Raw genomic sequence first — 20,985 nt, 5'->3', positions numbered from 1 at the left:
TGAGCGTCCCTCACTGCTAGCTACTGTACGTGCTGTTAAGGAACAATGGAAATCTATTCTCCTTAACAAGGTGGCGGTGGTAGTTTAGTTGCTAAGTCATGTCTGACTCTTGTGATTCCATGGACAGAGGAGCCTGGCAGGCTACAGTCAATGAGATTCTCCAGGCAAGAATAATGGAGTGGGTTGCCATTTCCTTCTCTATAACAAGGTAGACATGTAAACCAAAATATAACTAGGTCATAATCCACTTATCTGTCTCTAACCTGTGAATCTGTATACCTGGGGGATTAATGTTTTGTGTTGCGTCATTATGATTTTGAGTTGGAGGGGCACTGTAAATCTACCTGGTAGGAAAAGTAACATCTTGTTTGAAATTGTGAATAAAGTGGACTCTCCATTACACAGAAACAGGAAACCTTATACTTTCTACAGAATAACCTTAAACAGTCAATTCATTCAACAAATATTTTTTGAGAGGCTATTTATAGATCAAATAAGTTACAGGGAGACTTTGTTATTTAGTCAACTGGTCTAATATCACATGGGTCACATGTGAATTTGGAGAAAGCAGAAAGAAGAAAAATTGAATCAAATGGAAAAAACTGTAAATGGTTTCCCTAATAGGTATCTTATTTTTAATTTTTTTTCTCCAGGTTTAAAGACAGGATTCTAAGCTGAACTTTCTCAAATGGCACCAGCCTGTACAAGCATTAATGTCAGGTACTAATGCTCAAATAACAAGGGTTCATGTCTGCCATTATAGTTTCTCAGCATCACTGCCATAGCATCTCCCAGTTTTTCTCTGAGAATCCTGAGGGGAGGGTCTCACATAAACTTACAATCAGCTTGTTTATATTATTCACTTCTTGGCTGTTAGGGTGCATGGAAGGAAGGCTCTTTGTTAGGAGTTACGCCATTCTCCCTCATGCCAGGATCCTCCAGGAGAACACTCCTCTCCCATAAAGGTGTCACATCCAAGTTCTCTCTAGGTCACAAATATCCGTGTTTCTGAAGAATAGCACATTCACCTTAAAGTGCATCATGTTTGAGATCGACTTATACATGTAGAAATGAGCAATGTATTTTTCTAGCCAATTCTGTCCCCTTGAAGTACTACTGCTTATGCTCTGAGTATCACAACGTCTCCTATGAAAACATTTCTTTGTGCTTTTATTTATAGCCCTCAGCATGCAGTACTTTATTATATTCTATCTCTTCTGTCTTCATTGGAAGCATCTGGGATGTAAAGTTTCAACCCAGCAGGTCTTTATTCTCCCACAGATATCAACTACTCATGCTAATAGTTTGCAGGAAGGGCTACCACTCTCTCAGTTCATCAAACACAAGCAAATCCTGAATCCTAGTTCTGGTTCAAATGGGAGCCCTGCTGCTGCTGCTGCTGCTAAGTCGCTTCAGTCCGACTCTGTGTGACCCCATAGACGGCAGCCCACCAGGTTCCTCAGTCCCTGGGATTCTCCAGGCAAGAACACTGGAGTGGGTTGCCATTTCCTTCTCCAATGCAGGAGAGTGAAAAGTCAAACTGAAGTCGCTCAGTCAGGTCTGACTCTTTGGGATCCCATGGACTGCAGCCTACCAGGCTCCTCTGTCCATGGGATTTTCCAGGCAGGAGTACTACACCAGAACTTAACTTAGACTCAATATCATTTAATAAAATACCTGGTGGAGAATGAAGCTGTAATTTCTTGGTATTATTTATAATATATAAAATAAATTATGTGTGCATTGTGTATATGTGTGTTATATATATATTATATATATATAAAACCATATCCTGCAAAATTTGTAATTTGTATCAATGTGATATGCTTGATACCATAGTCAGTGCTATTTTCTTACTAAGTCATCTCTTTTAGTTGCAAAGCTAACACCAAAAGAATGCCACATGCTATAACATGTATTTTACTTATTCTGCATTTATCTAGATATGAATGAGTATAATATTAGAGTATATGAGTATAGACTATGAGTAAGAATGTATATACTTAGTTGTAATGTTTCCTTAAGCTACTCTTTTCCTACATGCTGAAAAACCTTCTATACATATATTCTTTTGGGATTTATTTAAAAGGTGACCCAATAAGTGTTTTTTTTTTTTTTTCCTTTTGAAGTCTCTCTTTAGTAAATTTAGCTACTGTCACTATGTGTAAAGGAGATCTGCATGGGTGGAAGAGATATGGAGAAGCCAGTTCTTTTGTAGATAAACACAATGTGAAAACAAGGAACTACTCTTTAATTATTGGCATAGAAATAATGGCAAAGAAACAAAATTACTTCCTGAACCACATTTTATCACCTGACCAGCTGCAAAGACCACGTTTTGCCTGTTTTAATCAAATGAAAACTTTAACCATCTGTATTGCGGGCTGTAAAGAATGTTAACAAGAAGTCAGGATCCTTGACAGTCATTATCACTGGACTAAAACGGTTATTTAACTAGAAAGTGCTTAGGACCATTAAGAAACATCTTATCAGGTTAACTGGTTAGAGAAATATTTTGAAAATTAACAAAATGTTACAACATCTGAGAAACCCAAGGTGTAAAGTTTATTCCACACTGCCAACTGAGGTGGAAAAAAAATTCTGAAGCATAACAATCCAGAGCAATTGTTAGTAGCACCTGTGGTGGGGCTGGAACTAATAGAAGACATTGGTTTAATCTATGATCTTGTTGAAAGAAGGACCCCAGAACAGTAGCTTTTTCTTTTTAAGACTGGTCAGATTTGGGCTTTTCTAAAGACATTGGGGTGGAGCCACAGCAAGATTACAAATGCTGGGAGAGAATGGCAGACACAGAGTAAAGGTGACTCAGACAAAATACCAAAGCTGTTTCCTCTTCAGTCATTTACACAGCAACTTGCAGTAAATAAAAAGGTGCAGTGTATACATTAGCAGTTCCTATAGTCTGGTTCTTTTACTCCCCAGGCATGATTAGTGCAGACAATTTGGCCTGCGTTGTCAATTGTTTACTTTTTCAACAACCTGATGTCTGATCAGCAATTCCTCCAGAACTAAAAGCAAAAGGGAAACAAGCTCAGAAATTAAGGAAGTTTTGGTTGGCAATCAGGTGTTAACCCTAGTCTATTCTCTGAAAGGCTTATACTTCATTTTAGAAGCTGAATGACTGTGTGCTGTTTTTTGCTAGTCCACAAGAAGCCATGCTTTAGACTCGTTTGGCTGCTGTCCTGGGTAGAAGTTTGGCAGCCCTAAGGAGATGAATTCTTCAGCCTCGTATCCGCCCAGAGTAAAGAAGCAACACCCTCTCAGCCACTACTCTGTTGCTATGAAACAAAAGACTAGGAAGGTGAGCGAAGCAGGAAGTCCCGCCTTTTAGCCAGAGTCCGCTTTGGCTCCGTTTCCCAACGCTCACGCCCACCCGCCCACTCCTTATTGGTTAATTCCCTAGTGCCTTGCATCTTTGCTTCCATTTCCTTTACGACTTTCGTTCTCGGGTGAATCCAGTCCCCTCATTTGTCTCCGAATCCTTTTCCATTTCGGACGTGTGGCGAGAGGGCCTTCCTCTGAGGCCATTGTGTACTGTGGGAGACGTGGACCGGGTGGTAGTGCGAGGAGGACGGGCGCCTCCCGTCCATTGGCGCCGCCCGCTGTCGGGTAGGGCATGGGTGCGCTGGATTGGCCTAGCCCCGAGCGGCCCCGCCCCCAGCCCCGCCCCACGCCTGGCTCTCTGTGTGTATCCTACAGGGGTGGGGTGGCCAGCGAGTGGTCTCCTCCTCCGGCTAGTGCTGCTGCGGCGTCCCGTGGCCTCCCTGAGAGTCGGGCGGGAGGGGAAAGCGGGCGTGGATTGGTTTTCACGGTAATTGTTGCGTTTCTCCACCTCGGTGGCCGGCGTCTCTGGGTCGCTCCTTCCTCGGGAGCGGGGCTTTTACGGTGATTACACACACCCTGCCGGGGCTACCCACGCACCCTGGGCTTGTGCGCGTAGAGTCGGACCCGCGCACCCGCGTGTCTCTACGGCGCCGGAACGCCGGGAGGGAAGGGGGTGCCGGGGAGGCTCGGCGCTGCTTTCCGCCCAAGGGGCTTGGGGCAACCCTACGTGGGCCTCGGAGGAAGAGGGGACAGCCCCGGTTTCCAGCTGCTGTCGCCGCCGCCGTCACACTTTGAAGAGGGGTATTTAAAGCCGGGACCCGGGCTGGGCCGGGGAAGGAGGAATAGGGAATCAGGGGAGCCGGGGGGCTGGGATTGCAGACAACCCGGCGAGGAGCGTCCTCCAGGGAGCTGAACGCGGAGCGCCCCAGACGCACGGAGCTGCCCGAGCGGGAGGGGTTCTTCGTCCTTTCTCTGTCCACCTCCCCCGCCCCGCCAAGCTGTGGTCCGAGAGTGGCAGGGGAGGAGCCTGAGCCGGGAGGCACAGATGTCCCGAGACAAAGCTTTGGACCCCCTACCCCCACCCGACTTGGATGAGATGAAATGCAGGAAGCCTAAGAAATGAACTCTCTCTCCTTTCTGTGCCCGCTCTTGTCAGTTTCTCACTCTTTTAAAATGGGCTGTCTGTTGGTTCGTTTGGCTCTTTACTTGGGAACAACTCCTCAACCGCGTTATTTGAAGAACTGTGTGCTCGTGTGTTCATGAGTCCGAACTTGGTGGTTTTAGCCGGGAAAATCCAAGTCCTCAGTCTTTGTTGACAAAAGTCGTGCCCTTTCTGCTCCTGTAGAATAATCTTTACGTTTATATAACTTGGCGAAGTCAGACAGTTAAAAGTGCGGTTTTTGAGTGAGGCTTCCAAAGTGTTTTCTAGGGGCTTCAGTTCTGGTCTTTTGAATTGGGGTTAAGTCAGGGAGAAGGGAAAACCGATGTGTTCTTACGTAGTTAGAGGAAATCTAAGTTTTTGTTACTGTTTTTTCTTAGCTATGTATTAATCAAACCTTCACTCCTTGCCATGTGAGAATGATGCATCCTTAACTCTTAGTGTTCCCAAAACAGATCTAAGGCCATTGCTCCTAAACCTGTGTGTTGTGTGTAAAGATTGAGAGTGAAAAATTCACACGCTATTGAAAAGTGGAATCTGGGACCCTGGATTTTGTTCTCACTGATGGAGGAGGATGTAATGGGTACAAGTTAACCTGTTTACTGTTGCATAAGTATTTTCATGACCAACTAACTTTTTTTTTTCCTTTCAAAGAGCTAAGATTCCAGATGGCAAATTCTATGAATGGCAGAAACCCTGGTGGTCGAGGAGGAAACCCCCGAAAAGGACGGATTTTGGGTTTTATTGATGCTATTCAAGATGCAGTTGGACCCCCTAAGCAAGCCGCAGCGGATCGGAGGACCGTGGAAAAAACTTGGAAACTCATGGACAAAGTGGTAAGTTCTGTCTGACTGTGTCTGTACAACAGCAGGGTTGACCCTGGATGTGGTTTCTCCAGTTTTGTTTGTACTGTCATTTAGTAATAATTATTGGTATGGCAACAGTCTTTTGATTCAGATTGACCATGTTTCTTATATCCGCTCTGGGTGTTTTGAAAAGTTGGATTCAGAGCCAAGACTTGTTTTTTTTTTTTAACTCTTGTCCTACTCTTCAAGGTTCAAAGTTCCTCTATATGACTCAGATATGCAAAGCTTTTACTGTTGGCTGCTCTTTGTTGGTGCATGGCTTAGAATCGTTTGGAAGTGTTTGTTCTGTCTTATGTAAGGTTGTGTTGCTCTTAGATAACAAAAGAGTGCGTACAAGTAATTTAAGAAAAGTCTCTGATGGACTACTCATGACATCCACAGTGTGTGATGCTGAGAATGATTACTGGGGAAAGAACCATATTAGTCTTTAAGTGAGGAAGCAGTATTTGAGAGTTTCCATTTTCACCTTTGAGAATTCATCTTCATTAAGGAACTTTTTGGTTGTTGTTAATGGTAGAGTCACAGTTTGTTTCATCTATTCCATTTTGAAACAGGAAACCTTTTTGATTGCACATTGTTTATTGTGAAAGGAAAATTTATGATGGAGGTGGTGGGACTGAGAGTATCAGAAACCTCTGTGGTTTTTGCATGTTGCTTTCAGATGAACTACAAGTTACAAGAAGAAATGGTGCTGGATGTCAGTACCCAGACAAGTCTAGGAAACCTGAATACTTTACAGAGGTCTGCTGAGAAAACTGTAGCTGTCACTGTCCTGTCTTACTAAGTAGGATTATGAAATAAATATGATTAAGATGTAGCTTTAGTCACTAAGTCACGACCATATGGACTGTAGCCCACCAGACTCCTCTGTCCCTGGAATTTCCCAGGCAAGAATACTGGAGTGGGTTGCCATTTCCTTCTCCAGGGGATCTTCCCGACCCAGGGATTGAACCCCAGTCTCTTGCATTGGCAGGTGTGTTCTTTACCACTAAGCCACCAGGGAAGCCTAAGATGTAGCTTGCTGCTGTGCAAAATTAGTAGTTTTGCTTTTGCATCAGTAGTACTATAAGCTATATATTGGTAGATGTTTGTAGCCCTTTATAGTTTCATTTGATTGATATTTGGGACTGATTATAAAATTAATTGATGCAGGGCTGTTGATATCTTTATACCTGCAGAAATGGAAGTTTGTAAAAAATATTTCTTTGTAGCTGTGTGCTAAAGCCTTCATGAAGTCATATTATGAAGAGTAAAAAGTAAAGCAGTTATCTTTACTTTTTTCGTAACTGTTCAAATATTTTCCACGAAAAGCCACTGTTGGTGGTGGTAGCAATACTGGAAGGGAATAAGATTTACTTTATTTTTGTTTATCCTTATGAAAAGCACAGATGGGTAGATGAACGATAGGCCTGGCATTCTATGGCTGGTGGCACTAAAGGCAGAGCCAGAATACTTTTGTCAGATAAATATCCTTAGTTTTGGGCTTCAGTGTGACCTATTTAAGCTTCTGCCAATTATTCAAATTGTGATTTTAAAGTACTTCACATAGAATGATGTCATAGTGTCAGAACATTGCAACTTGCTGCTTGAGGTCAGGTTTTCATTTTAACATTGAATACTTAAGAATGAGGAGCATGCAGTTGGAAAAATTGTGTATATTTGGCAGGCACAATACTAGCTGTCTTTGCTTTTCTGAGGAGTAAGCAATTTAAGGTCACTCATGCTTGTATCACTAGTTGGGCTTAAGAGAAGGAGAGTCAAGGTTTTTCTTTAACTTATCTGTTATATGAGTGGGCAAAAATGGGTTAGGTTATACCGGGCAGGTCTCCTCTCTCTCCACCCCCTTCTTGGAGTGGTCAGAGTTTGTACAATTGTAAGGAAATATTAGAACATTAAATGAAAAAGATCTGTGTGAGGAAGTGGTAAACTATGGTTAATAGAGTCATTATTTTTGAAACGTAATTTTGGCCTGTAACTGATTGTTGACCTAAGTTTTATCCTCTTTTAATTATTTCATCATGGGTTATGGTAAAATAGATGGCTTATGGGTTATGGTAAAAAAAAAATGGCTTCTGCCATTGTTTATTTTATTAACCCTTTTGTGGGTTTGTGTTTAGCCTCTCCAACTGAGAATCTTGACTCAAGAGGAAATCTATTACCTGAAGTCTCTATTTAGTGGAATGTGGGTACAGGTATTGGCAAAGGTGCATTGTGTGGCTTTCTCTATTTGTCTTCATTATCTGTCAAGGCTGAAAATTGTTGTGTTCGTTTATGTATGCATTTGTGGGCTTTGTGGAGGGAAACCATGTAAATCATTGTGAAAGTCTAGTACGTTTATTGCTACTCTATCTCACAGTAATAAAAAAGCACTGATAGGTACTAATTGGAAGAATATTTTATTTAATTGTATAGTGTAGAAGAACCCCCCACATGTGTTTATCTTTCTGCTTGTCGGTGGTGAAGGAAGTGATTCATATTATGAACACTGTCCTGGTGATTACATCAGGAACTTTATTATTAGTCCAAAAGGTAATCCCTTGACACATTGCCTAACTGTTTTGTAAAATAACTGCCATAGCTGGAGTTTAACTTGTGAATGACAGTAGTAACTTTCAAATCTAACTGGTAGTTATGTAGAAGAGAGGATGAGGTATTCAGCATTTTTCTTTATAAAACCTCTTCAACAAGGCCAAATCTTCGAAGTGTAAATTTGTAAACAAGCTCCAAGTACAGTATATCTCAGCTACCTACAAAGTAAAATAACTTATCTCACAGGGCATATGAAGCAGTCTTAGACTGTAGGGGAAAAACCCAGTAAGTGTGTAGTTACACCATTCCCTGGCCTCTAGAATTTAAAACAGTCAACTGAGATTCCAGTTCTAGCTAACTGTTATGTTTTCAGAGGGCAAGCTTTCTATGCAAGGTCACTGAGAGTAGGAGGGAGTAATTGCTCAGTTGTGTTCCTTGTAAGATGTAAAGTGTTTTGAAAGAAAACATCAGTGGCACAAACTTAACATGGTACATTTATTGAGGAAAAGAATAGTAACATATCTCAAAGCATCTCATTTATTTTAGATATCTTTTCTGGTCTTAGCTCCATGTGTCAGTGGAAGTCAATAGCTGACCCAAACTGTTCAGATCAGTGGATGCCTCTCTGATACAGAGAACTATTAGTGATGAATACACAGTGAGGTTCATATACACCTGAAACGTGGAGTCTGTTCCAAAACCCTCACAGAGATGGAGGTTCTTAAACACTTAAACATTTATTGAGGACCTACTGTGTTTCTATGAAGTTCTTGTTACCTGGAGATGCAAAGCTAGACAAGATATAAATCTGCCCTAGACCTGTCAAGGAAGCTCCAAGACCATTATCAGAGCCAGGCATGTAAGTGGGTAATTGCCATGTCATATGGAGAGGTCTGTAATGCAGACCTATACAAAGTACATTGGAAGCAGAGTCAAGAACATCTGCCTTGTTTTTCTTCTGGCCACTGCTTAGCCTGTTGTCTGTCTGGGTTCTGCTGGCCACTGCCTTTAGGAAAGGCATTATTGTATTCTTGTTGAAAATGCTGTGGCGAGGGTAAGGAAATGATTGCTAATCAGTGTGTAGGAGTGATGATTTATTAATGTGAGGTTCCTGAGTATGGTTTTCACAAGCATCTTAGCCAGGTGATGGAAAGTGGAAGAAATAATTTTCCATCTAATAAATACTAAATGTACTGAGCATACATGGATGTTCAGGAAATTAAAAAATAATTAATTGATGCCAAAGAGCAAAACAAGTTGAGTACCTGCCTATGTTTTTGTCTTGCTGTCCTTGTCACTTATTTGAAATTGTATTACTGACAGAGTTTTAAAAGCATTTAAAAAGTGATGATGCCAAACAGCCTTTTCCTGCCTTTTATCCTCAGTGCATTTAATACATTTGCAAGCTTGGAATTTAATTTATTCTCTGTCTTTGTAATCTCATTTCAACTATAATATATTTTAAAGCTTTTCAGTCAAAATGTCTTAAAATACATACAGCTATTTAAAAAGTCAGTATTCTTTTCTAAGTTAATTTACTCATACCTCTGAAAAATATTGCATGTAGACTAAAACTTTATTTTTGGATGCCAGTTGTTTGTGTTTGATGGGTTTGAGAATATCACCGTCCTTGGGCTCTTGGAATAGGGAATATCATTTATTTGAATTATTCTTCACATATTTCATTTTCCTCAGTGAGGTTGTTCTCTATTAGCAGGATCATGGGCCCAAATAGACTTGGATAGAGGATAACGCAATACATATCTGGGTTATTTTGTTTAGTACTGAGTTAGGTTTTTGAATTTGTGCTTACATAAATGAAGTGATCCCAAAGTTTGCTTCCTGTCCTTTCTAGGTAAAACTTTCGGATAAAGTAAAAGATGTAAAGGAATCTTCCCAAGAGTTCTCTGGGTTTATCCTTGTGATATAGAGCAAACCTTTAATAGAGGGGTTCATTAGTTAGTTATCATTTAACTCCTATAAAATTATAACCATTCAGATTTTTGAATCAACTTCTTTCAAATTTGCTTTCTATGCTATTAATGATTTCATCATTCATTAATTATATGCCAAGTATGGAAAGATAGGCAATCATAAATAACCATGTTATCCTGGAAGATATAGTAAGTGCTGTAATACGGTGTAAATAAGGATGGCATCATCTACTCAATGGACATGAGTTTGAGCAAGGTCCAGGAGATGGTGAGGGACAGGGAAGCCTGGTGTGCTGCAGTCCATGGGGTTGCAAACAGTCTGACACGACTGAGGGAACCACAAAGTGCTGTAATGTAGTATGTGAGTATCGTTTGCTAGGGTGGAAAGTTGGTGTAGGCAGTATGGTGTAGTATAGCTGGCAGTATTATCTAGCTGTTTTTTAGAGGATGTTTTGGATTCCAGTGAGGTGGAGGACACATCAGGCTGAAGGAGAGATGGGTAAAGGGAGATGATGGAGTGATCGAAGGAAAGTTAGAGAAGGTTAAAGAGACTTTGAGTGTTTTGTTAAGGAATTTGGACTTTTATTTAGTAGGCAGAGGACCACTGAGATGTTTGAGCATAATGAGAGAATGTCAAGGCTGTGTTGTCAGTTACTCTCTTGACTCTAGAAAGGATGAGTTAAGAGGGGGGAAACCCCTTTAAAGGTAGAACTAATGACCAAGAGAAATTAAAACAGACTGGGTAAGAAATAATACAGGGCTGTGCTAGAAAATTGACAGTAGATATAGCAAATGTGGGAGACATTTTGGAGTAAAACCAAAGGTCCTGGTGACCCTTCAGAGATAGAGGATGAAGGAGAAGTTGAAGTGAAAGTGGCTCTTGAGGTTTTCAGCTTAGTTGACTCTAAAAGCAGTGATGCCCTTAATGAGATAAGGAACATACGAAGAAAAAGAGGAAGCTTGGGGCCTGGTGCATGATGTTTGTTTCTTGGCCATGTTGAGTTTGACATGCCAGAGTGAAATATCCATTTTGAAGTCACAAATTGAATATGCAGTTAAAGAGAGAAATTAAAACTAGAGGTGTGTGTTTGGTAGATATGTCCATAGCGGTGGCATTTCAAGCTGTAGAACAGCAAGAGATTTGGAAGGCAGACTAGAAGGTGAGAGTTGGGGAGAAAAAGTCAGAGCTTGGAATTTTTGGCTGTATCGGTTTTGTATCTATAATTAGATGGTGGTGAAGGAGAAAGAATCCTACAAAGAACAGTGATGGAACAGATAGGAAAGGAATGAGAGCATATTGATTTCCTGGGTAGAGAGAGCTTTATAAGGAAGTAATTTCAACATCTAAGAAAACTAATAAGCTTAAATGGAAAAATCCAAGCTGAATGAAAATTTAAGAAATCATTACATTTCTTGAGTCAAGGCCATTGTTTATCTTTCCATGTCACATCAACGACAGCTAGATTAAATTCAGTATGTGAATTCAACAAATTGTTCTAGAACTGGGACAACTAGCATAAAGAAAGAAAATTACGATAGCTTGAGGATTTGAGCAGAGCACAGCCTTGTGTGTGTGGGGATGCTATTGTAGAGGTTCGTAGAATTGAGGGGAAGGAATATAGGTAGGGAGTGATTTAAGATGGAAGAAGAAGTAATTGATAAAGTAGTATTGTGGATTACAGTGGGGGAGGGAAAGGCTCAGAACAAGTAGAAAGGTAATCCTTGGTAGATAACTATTTATGTGTAGATAAGAGGGAAATGAGGAAATATACAGCAAAGTTATGGAGGAATTTGTAAATTTTACTTAGGGTTGTCAGAAAGTGTTTTAACTCATATTTGTAATATTTAAACCATATTTTCAAATTGCATATTATAGATTAAACAATATATATTTAAGCTAGTTTTCCAGCAGTTAACTGTGTAGGTAAGTTAAAAAAACTGAAATGGAAATCAGTCCTGAACCTTTATATTAAGATCACCTTAAAACATGCTGCACCTTAAATGACACCACAGTATTGTTTGTATCTACTCTGCTTGGGCACATATTTAAGATTGTTTTACAAATTTATTTGTAAGATTCTGATTTTCTACTAGTCATTAAAGAAATGCTTGGAAAATATCTGACTAAATTTTTAGCTGTTTAACACATTAATATTTAAATAATTGTTAAGCTTGCACTATTTTTCATTAGGAATTACAAAAATACTACTTCAGTATTCTACCTTTCAAAAGATTCCAGATCAGCTGAGTACCGATGTACTGATTCCACATGAGGAGTAGTGACCTGGTCTTATTTGCTGCTATTCTGCCCAAAGCAGGAGACCTTGTAAGGATTTCAGGTAGTATAACAAACTTTAGGAACTAATTATGGGCTTCAGCAATGGCTCAGTGGTAGTGAATCTCACCCATGGGAGACGTGGCTTCAATCCCTGGACCAGGAAGATTCCCCCTGGAGGAGAAAATGACACGCCACTCCTGTCTTCTTGCCTGGAAAATCCCATGGACAGAGTAGCCTGGCGGTCTATAATCCGTAGGATGCCACAGAGTTGGACATGACTAAGTGTGCACATGTCTACACTCACATGCGCTAAATGAAAGAACTCTTAATGATCCCCAACAAGGTGACCAGTGCCTCTGGTCTAATTCTCCTTCCTTTGCAAAACCTGCAGTGGTTCTGCTGTATTGTGGTATAATATGGAAGGGGAAGAAATCCTAAAAAGTTGCCAGTGCCCACTGTGTGCCAAGTATTGTGCTGTGAGCACTTACTTTTCTTCTTCTGAGACTTTGTAACATCTCTAGAAGTTTCCATGGTTTCCTGAAGAAGAAACTGGCCCAAGGTTGTAAAGCTAGTGAATGCCAGGGCTAGATCCCAGGTCTGATTGATTCTCAGGCCCGTGTTCATGGTATGAATATTTAAGCACGTGTGACTTATGCTCATGATATGAAGATTCAAGTATGTATGACTGACTCTTCCTGTTTATGCAAGAAATAAAAGGACCTTTACCTCTGTATTTGTAATGATCAAGTTCTCCAAGCTTTGTACTCATGTCGACAGATTTATTCAGTATAGGTGGGGATATTCTTTTTGTAATATTACTTCTGAGAGGTTCCTCCTTATTTCGTTTCTTTCCTCCATATCTTCCTACTTCCCTCCATTGAAATTTTTTACACCTACTGTATGCAGGATCTTATATTACGTGATGGAGAAAGACCAGTGAGACAGATATGCCCTTCACCCTTAAGAAGTTCCATTCTTATATGGAGGGATAGTGAACAAATGAATAAATAATTGACCTCAATACAACTAGACAGTTATTTAATGGTGCTTTTTAATATATTAGTCTTCTAAAGAAAACTTTGAAAACCATAAAAAAAGTTGGTGGTTTTCCCAGATCCTACTATGAGTAACTTCCAGATTCATAACCAATTATATGTTAACCTTCTGGTTTTGCCCAGTTAATAGTCTTATGTAGAAAGAGTTCTATTTTATTTTTCTATTTTTTACATTTTATGCTGTACAAGTTCTTATACTTTTATATACTTAGTGGTGATTTACTGAGATAAAATGTAAAGAATCTGAAGAACTCATAGATACTTATTATCATAACAACATGCTGTTAAGTAACTGCAATAAGGAATCTCTTAGAACAGTTAGTTACCTGGGAAGCACAAATAAGGATTTCTTTCAGACTTCCCATACTGTCTTTAAAAAATGGGATATTTCACTTTGAAGGTATAATACTTGATTTAATACAACTGAGTGCTTCATGAAGTGAGGTGTATGTTATAATGAATGTCTGCTGTGGTATGCACCCAGTTCCTTGCTGTTGAAGTTTCCATTTACTTAAATAAATTTTTTTTCATAGATTTCAGGGGCTGGTTTGAATCTTGTTTGCAGGAAATATGTTAGCTGACCTAATACTTCTTTGTTACCTTTTGGTTAGAAATTTTAATTAAAGCACAGTCAGGAAACTGTTTAAATGCGAGAATGTTCCAAAAATAAACGGCTTTGAGAATTCTTATAGCACTAGTAAATCCTGTGTTTACATTTGTGCCTTTGCATTGATATGTCTGAATATATATTTTATATATCTGAATACATATTCATGTATTTATTGAAATACACAGTGTATATATAATATATATAAAATGTATTTTTGATGTGTGTGGGATGATGTATATATAGACATATACAGAGAAGTCTACTTAAAAATCTTTAAACACATTTCAAGAATTACATCAGGCAGCTGTCTACCTTTAAGGAGAAAGTGCCTCACTTGTAAGTTCAGAAGGCGGGATTCTGAGCGGTAAACTCCACTAAGTTCCATTTCTGTGTTTAAGTGTTGTCATGTCACAAGGAAGGAGTTGGTCGTGGTGATCTCCAAAGTCTTCTTTAAAACCCTTTGAGTCACTGACTATAATGGAATTTTTAACCCAATTCCAACACTAAATGTTTTACCTTTCAGTTCAAAAGCAAAGAGTAATGAATCAGTCCTTTTGTGTACCAGTTGGTGCCTTAAAAAGTCCATCATTGTGTAATGTGACTGTAGATTTGTTCTCTGTGAAGGTTCTTCTGTGTTGGGACCCGCTGTCATTCTAGGGAGCAACTTAGACAGTTCTAGAAGACATCTAAGTCATTTGAATTTGAACTTGAACCTTGTGGTGAGCTTGATTTTTCTCCTTAAAATACTGTTTTTATAAAAGCATTTTTTATCTCCCTGGCTTTCGCAGTTCCTTGCACATAGCAGGCACTCAATAAATATTTATTGAATTGAATTGAATTTGACCTGCTTAGAAGTAGTAGTCCTGGTATAAGGTTATTCATTTTCTGCAGGAGCTGTCATAAATCAGAGTTTAATACTAATCCAGCTGATGAACTGCACACTTAGTGGCCTACGGTAGTAGTTCAGCATTTTATGTTGCGCTTGCCCAAGTGCAGATTTAGAAAACTGTGTGGCCTACAAGGGCTGAACTGACTCTCGCCTATTTCAGAGCTTCTTATTCCACTCACCACGGGCTTCCTCTGCGTCCACCTTTGAGAGTGATTGCATTGACTCATTTTCACACACCCTGCTCTCAGCCTTTGCACATCCCTTTGCCTGGAATGTTCCTTTTGCAAATTTAGGTATGCCTTTCATGGTCCTGCCACATGGACCTGTCTGCTTCATTCCTCCTCCAGCACTTTGTACTCGCATCCATTACAGCGCTCCCATTTTCCTGTCATTCTTTTTCAAGCCACTGATTTTTTTTCACTAGAAAACTCCTTGAGGACAGGTCTTTGATTTATTGCTTGCTGTATTCCCTAGGGCTGGAAACAATGCCTGATGCACCAACATTTGTAGAATTAACAAATGGGTCCTGAAGTTCATGTAAATTCACAAATGGAATAAAATAAAAATGTAAATGAGTTTAGCCAGGGATCATTAATTATATGCCCAATTCTAATTAAGTTGTGATATAGTTAAAAAGAAGACCAGCCTGAGATTCATAAGATGCAGACTCTTGTGTTGGATTAATGATTTTTTAATAGTCCCTTAATCTTTGTAGTTCTTAGTTTCTTTATCTGAAAATGAATGGATTGGACAGGATCTTTACTAAGATCCCTTAGAGCAAGAATTACATTGCTCCTAAGTTAATTATAGAGAACTAGGTCTCTTCTGCCAGACTCCTTAAGTCAGGAAGTGTGCTCTAGTCATCTATAATTTCCTGGCACTGAGCTCAGTACCTGGTATATAGTAGTTATCAAACAATATTACTGAATAAAGCAATAAATTCTCAGATGGAATTACAGTTTAAATATAGCAAATGAGAAATAAGTTCAGGTAGCGAATAGGAAATGGAAAATCTGTAATGTTTAGAAGAATCTATTAAATTACAGTACTTTGCAATGTCTGAAAAAAATACCTGAGAGAATTTTTTTTTATTTATCAGTTAAAAAATTCACCAGTTAGAGGAAATGAATTTAAAACTGCCTGGTCCCCTAACTGCAGGTTAATAATTTATCAGTCTGGTGACATATTGTACAAAGTTTTATGTTGCTAAAATTAAATTACCTGTTGTAGGATATTGTTGGTGATACTTCTGAAATTTGTGTATATTTGTGATACTATCTTTTAGTTTTAAGAATTGAGAAACGTTCTTGATTTAACCAGGATTTGTTAAGTCATTGATATATTTGAGACATCATCAGTCTTTAGGGGAAAAAAAAACAATTATGTATAATTCAGTCATGAAAATGAGAAAGTAATATAATATTTGTGTGTAAAAATATATATAAAGAATTTCAGAATCAAATCAACCAACCATTTATACATCCATTTATTAGTTCTGTACTACATGCTGGATAATCTTTAGGAGAAGGGGACGACAGAGGATGAGATAGTTGGATGGCATCACTGACTTGATGGACATGAGTTTGAGCAAGCTACAGGAGTTGGTGATAGACAGGGAACCCTGGCGTGCTGCAGTCCATGGGGTTGCACAGAGTCGGACATGACTGTGCGACTGAACTGACTGATAATGCTGGATAATTATTTTAGGCACTGTATACAAAAAGAAGGGAGATAAAATGCCCATTGTTAATGTGAGAAATGTTTGTCTTAGGAGCTGATGCTTGATAGTTAGTCAGATTTTTCTCCTCACAAAAGATGATATGGTTATTTCTCAAGAAAGCAATTGAGAAAGTAAGTTTAAGAGAGCTTTCTTCATTTGTTGTTTCCTTGATTCATTGTGTTTGTAGTTCTTAAACAACTCTTTTTCATTTAGTCCCAGCACTTTTATGGGTACCCAAAAGTGCATCCATGTTTTGTGGAACCTGAAATTTAGAGTGGTCCTTTTAAAGAGAAAAAGAATACAAAATTGGATGTGAAAGTGTATTTTTTTAGAACAATAAAAAGTCACAAGTTATAAATTAAAAAAAAGTTAAGTCCACAAACGTCAGAGAAATAATCTAGGCTCTGTACACTTTATGCTTTGACTCTCTTACATTGCTCACATATGCCACCAGTCCCGGGTACCAGGAAATTCAAACGTGACCTTTCTACTCCTGTGCTGGGCTGGTCAGCATCAGAGACACTTGAAATGTTCCTGAAGCCATTCTTTTATCACAGCTGCTGGCAATGATATAACTAGTTTCAGAAGTGACTGTGTTCTTTACATTCACTTGCCATTAAAGTCAAACTAAGTGTGTGTTCAACCCAAATTTGCATTAGCCAGACTCCAGACATGACCCTCACCACTTCAGTGCCACCCAGTAGAAGGCTCGGTTTGACAGAAGGGATGTCACACTGGGAAAAAGACAGAAATCTTAGCCAGCTGTGTTTAAAATATCTTGCTCTTGAAAACTTTGCAGAAAGATTTATGATGAAAGCTTTAGAAGGGGGCCAAGTAATCACAAGCTTCTCAGTAAATCTGCCTTTAGGTGTACGTTTTGCCTTTTGTTAAAGTGGGCATCTTTATGTACACACTCATGCAGTTCCCAATGATTACATTTAAATGTTTAATTGGATGGCTCTTTATACTGTGGTTGGAGGGGTAAGAATGAGATGGGTTAACTTACTCTTGACTAAATCACATGAACGTGTACCAGCGAATGTAGTAGTAGAATTCAGCCTTTTTTTTCTAACAGAAGGTATTTTCAGTTCTGCACTTAGCCCTGAATGCCCCAGTGGTTGGATGACACCTGATGGAATGACTGAACCGTTATGTAGCAGGTGTTTCTAAGCCTTGGATGTAATGTAAAGAGGTGGAAAAGACTTGTTCTGACCTAACACCCATTTGCTACTTAATAATTTGGTTATTACAATTGTACCTGTTTTAGTCTCCTCAGTGTTTGGGAACAGCATACCAAAACATAAAATCAATCAAATAGCTTTAGTTGGGAAAATAATATCTGAATGTGAGACATTAAGATAGGCCAGCAGGTGAGGCCTGTTCCCTCATTTTTGTTTAAAAGAAAGACTGTTAGTGATATACAATAACTAGCATGTTGGTGTTCTGTTAAGCTGTGAACAATGGGATATTGAAGAGAGGATGAAAACTTTGGGGTTGAAAGTAAAGGTCTGACAGAGAAACTGAATGAGAGCAAAAGAAAATAGGATTTAATTGAGAACAGATGGGAATTTAATTCTTTGTAGGTTGGTGATTATAGTTTTAAAGTCAAAATTTGTTTTATGGAAAGCAAAGAAATAGTACATAGTTTGATAATTTTTCAGTTTTTCTGTGGAAGAAAGTGTTGCAGTTCACATGAAAATGTTTTATTTCTGTCCTTGTTTCTTTTAGGTCAGACTGTGCCAAAACCCCAAACTTCAGTTGAAAAATAGCCCACCATATATACTTGATATTTTACCTGATACATATCAGCATTTGAGACTTATATTGAGTAAATATGATGACAACCAGAAACTTGCCCAACTCAGTGAGAATGAATATTTTAAAATCTACATTGATAGTCTAATGAAAAAGTCAAAAAGGGCAATAAGGCTCTTTAAAGAAGGCAAGGAGAGGATGTATGAAGAGCAGTCGCAGGACAGGTAAGATTATTTCAGATTTTATTTTTCTTAGTGTTAGTCAATGTTGCTTTTTGTTTCATGGTTAGGATACATGTCACCATGTGTGTGTTTGAAGGGAAATATTGGATTTGTATATTTGCTTTTCACATTATTTAAACCTTGTAATTTTATACAAGGTTTGCACAAAATTATCTGTGTCAGTAGCTAGTTCATGAGACGGTGTTCTTATTTTTCTGAATAGGCATTATTTTTCAGAGAAATTTTAGTTTGCAGAAAAGTTGTTCAGAAAGTAGAGTTCCATTTACCTCCTTCCTCCAAGTGCCAGTTTCTTCTTAACAGCTAACCAAGTATGGTACTTTTGTTATACTGATGAGCTGATATTGATACAGTATTATTAACTAACGTTCATAGTGTCTGTTAGGGTTCACTGCTTGTGTTGCATGGCTCTATGAATTTCCACACATGTATAATAAGGTCATGTATCCATCTCTGTAGGATCATGGAGAATAGTTTCACTGCTCTAAAAATGCCCTGTGCCTGACCTGTTCATTGTTTCCTTACCCGCCTGCCTCCACCACACCTCTTGAAGCCCTGGCAGTTGTCATCTTTTTAGTCCCTATCATTTTGCTTTCTTCAGAATGGCATATAGTTGAAATCATGTAATATGTAACCTTTTTAGACTGGCTTCTTTTACTTAACAGTGTGTATTTAAGGTTACCCAGTATCTTTTCATAGCTTAATAGTTGATTTCTATTACTCAGTGATATTCCATTATGTGGACGTAGTACAATTTGTTTAACCCACTCATCTATTGAAGGCGATCTTGGTTGCTTCCAAGTTTTGGCAGTTATATATAAAGCGGCTATAAATACTGATGTGTAGAATTTTGTGTGGACATAAATTTCAGTTTCAGCTCATTTGAGCAAATACTTAGTATAATTACTTGATATTATGATAAGCCTATGTGAAGTTTTGTAAGAAGTTTCCAGATTGTTTTGCAAAGTGGCTGTTCAGTTTACATCCCCACTGGCAGTGAAGAGTTTCTGTTGCTCAACTCAGCCAGCATTTGGTATTGGACAGTGTCTTTAGGACACAGTCTTGATTGGATGTGTGGTGTGCTAGATATGAATGGCAGATGTAACTTCAATTCCTATTCTTTGTTAAGCGAGAACCTGGAGTGTTGATGCCTGAAGTAACATCAACTGAATCCTCATTTCATAGCCAGAATTTTTGACTTGTAGATTCTTCATTAAAGTTTGTTGTTTGGCTTTTTCAACATGAAATTTCATGATCTGTCTTTAGCTGAATAGAAAAAATAATAGCGTTTTCCGTTTCTGGGACATTTATATCTAGAATATATCTAGATAGTGATCGTCTATTTATATTTCCAGACTGTAAAACAAATATTAATTAAAGTATATAATGTCTTAATGTAGTTGAGGTGAATTTTAGTTTAAGACTCTTAATGTCTTTGGATTTTAGTTTCTTTAGATATTGGAAAAACTTCTAAGAAATTTCTATTACAGGTCAGAAACAGTTGCCTCCTTTAGTCTAATGAAATATAAGATTGTATAACAGAAAATTCAGTTATCTATGTATGTAGACACTGAAGTTGTAAATACCAGCCAAACAAATACCCAGAGTGAGTAAAACCATCAAATTTAAATGTAGGAAAACCCTCTGCCAAAGGTAAAATGGCATGAATGTTTACTTATTTATAATTTGCTCTCTAAATTAGTGATGAATCCTAACATAATCATAGGAGTCTAACCAATTATGTAACTGTGGGCTCCTCACTTAATATTATTGGACCACAGTTTACACATCTTGAGGGTGGTGAATCTTCCAGTTAGTTAGTTGCCTTTTAGCTTCAAGCTCTGAGACTCTGTCCAGGCCTATTAATGGGAATTTGAATTGCCACAGGGTTCTGGAAATAAGGAAGAGAACTATCATAGTGTTGGTTTCTTACAGACTTTCCAAGAATGGTCCAAGGTTATGGAAAGGGACATGTTTGTGTTTAAAACTGTATTTTTACCTTGTAATTTTGCCACTGAGCTAATAAAATTAAGTTGTTTTAGAAATATCTTTCTACATCTTAAGCAGATTTGGTAGCCCTGACATTCTTAACCTAGTAGTGCAGTCCATGAAATTTTACTTTTTAGGTTATCAGGTCAGTGAGAAAGTGTATAACTTATAGGATCTAGGAATTCAAGTGAATACAGTGTTTTAACTGGATGTAGTAGTATTTAATGGGGTTAGCTTTATTTCACTTTATATCATTTTTAGAAACCTGAAATATTTTTTAGCTCAGGAGATGTCTTATAATTACCATTTCATGCATAAGTTTTGATTTTTTTTGGCTTTTTATGTGTGACCATATCATGGTGAAATTTTATAAATTTCGATTGATCGTGTATAGATTTCCATAGATGACAGATTGCATAATGTTAAGTGATCATATTGAGGCAACTCTGTAAATTCTGTGTTTTAAGTATTCAAGTGAATTTTGTCACTGTTTGAAATTCAACCCTACACTTACTAGCTTCTGTGCTGGTGTAGCATATTTCTAATTGGATTTTTCTTTCATCCATGTTCCATTTTCTGATAATGTTCAATGGCCGCTGTTTATGCAAAGCTTGCAT

The 20,985-nt window shown here is 38.4% G+C and overlaps 1 protein-coding gene across 2 annotated transcripts in view; it reads left to right on the top strand.

Moving 5' to 3' along the window:
• Positions 1–3,747: 3,747 nt before the first annotated feature.
• Positions 3,748–20,985, top strand: part of CBLB (Cbl proto-oncogene B) — a 218,480-nt gene continuing 201,242 nt past the window's right edge. Inside the window, exons 1-3 of one of the 2 annotated variants that reach the window (XM_068990103.1) lie at positions 3,748–3,832; positions 5,159–5,340; positions 18,114–18,364. In XM_068990103.1, coding sequence (XP_068846204.1) covers positions 5,173–5,340; positions 18,114–18,364 — 419 coding nt within the window. In that variant the 5' untranslated portion in view covers positions 3,748–3,832; positions 5,159–5,172. Of the gene's footprint in view, positions 3,833–5,157; positions 5,341–18,113; positions 18,365–20,985 lie in introns of those variants that run through there. The other variant, XM_068990168.1, reaches the window with a different exon arrangement.

Source organism: Capricornis sumatraensis, chromosome 1, assembly GCF_032405125.1.
Source record: "Capricornis sumatraensis isolate serow.1 chromosome 1, serow.2, whole genome shotgun sequence".
NCBI classification, from domain to species: domain Eukaryota; kingdom Metazoa; phylum Chordata; class Mammalia; order Artiodactyla; family Bovidae; genus Capricornis; species Capricornis sumatraensis.
Note: the sequence above shows the minus strand (reverse complement) of the source record. Positions and strands in the feature narration are given on the sequence as shown.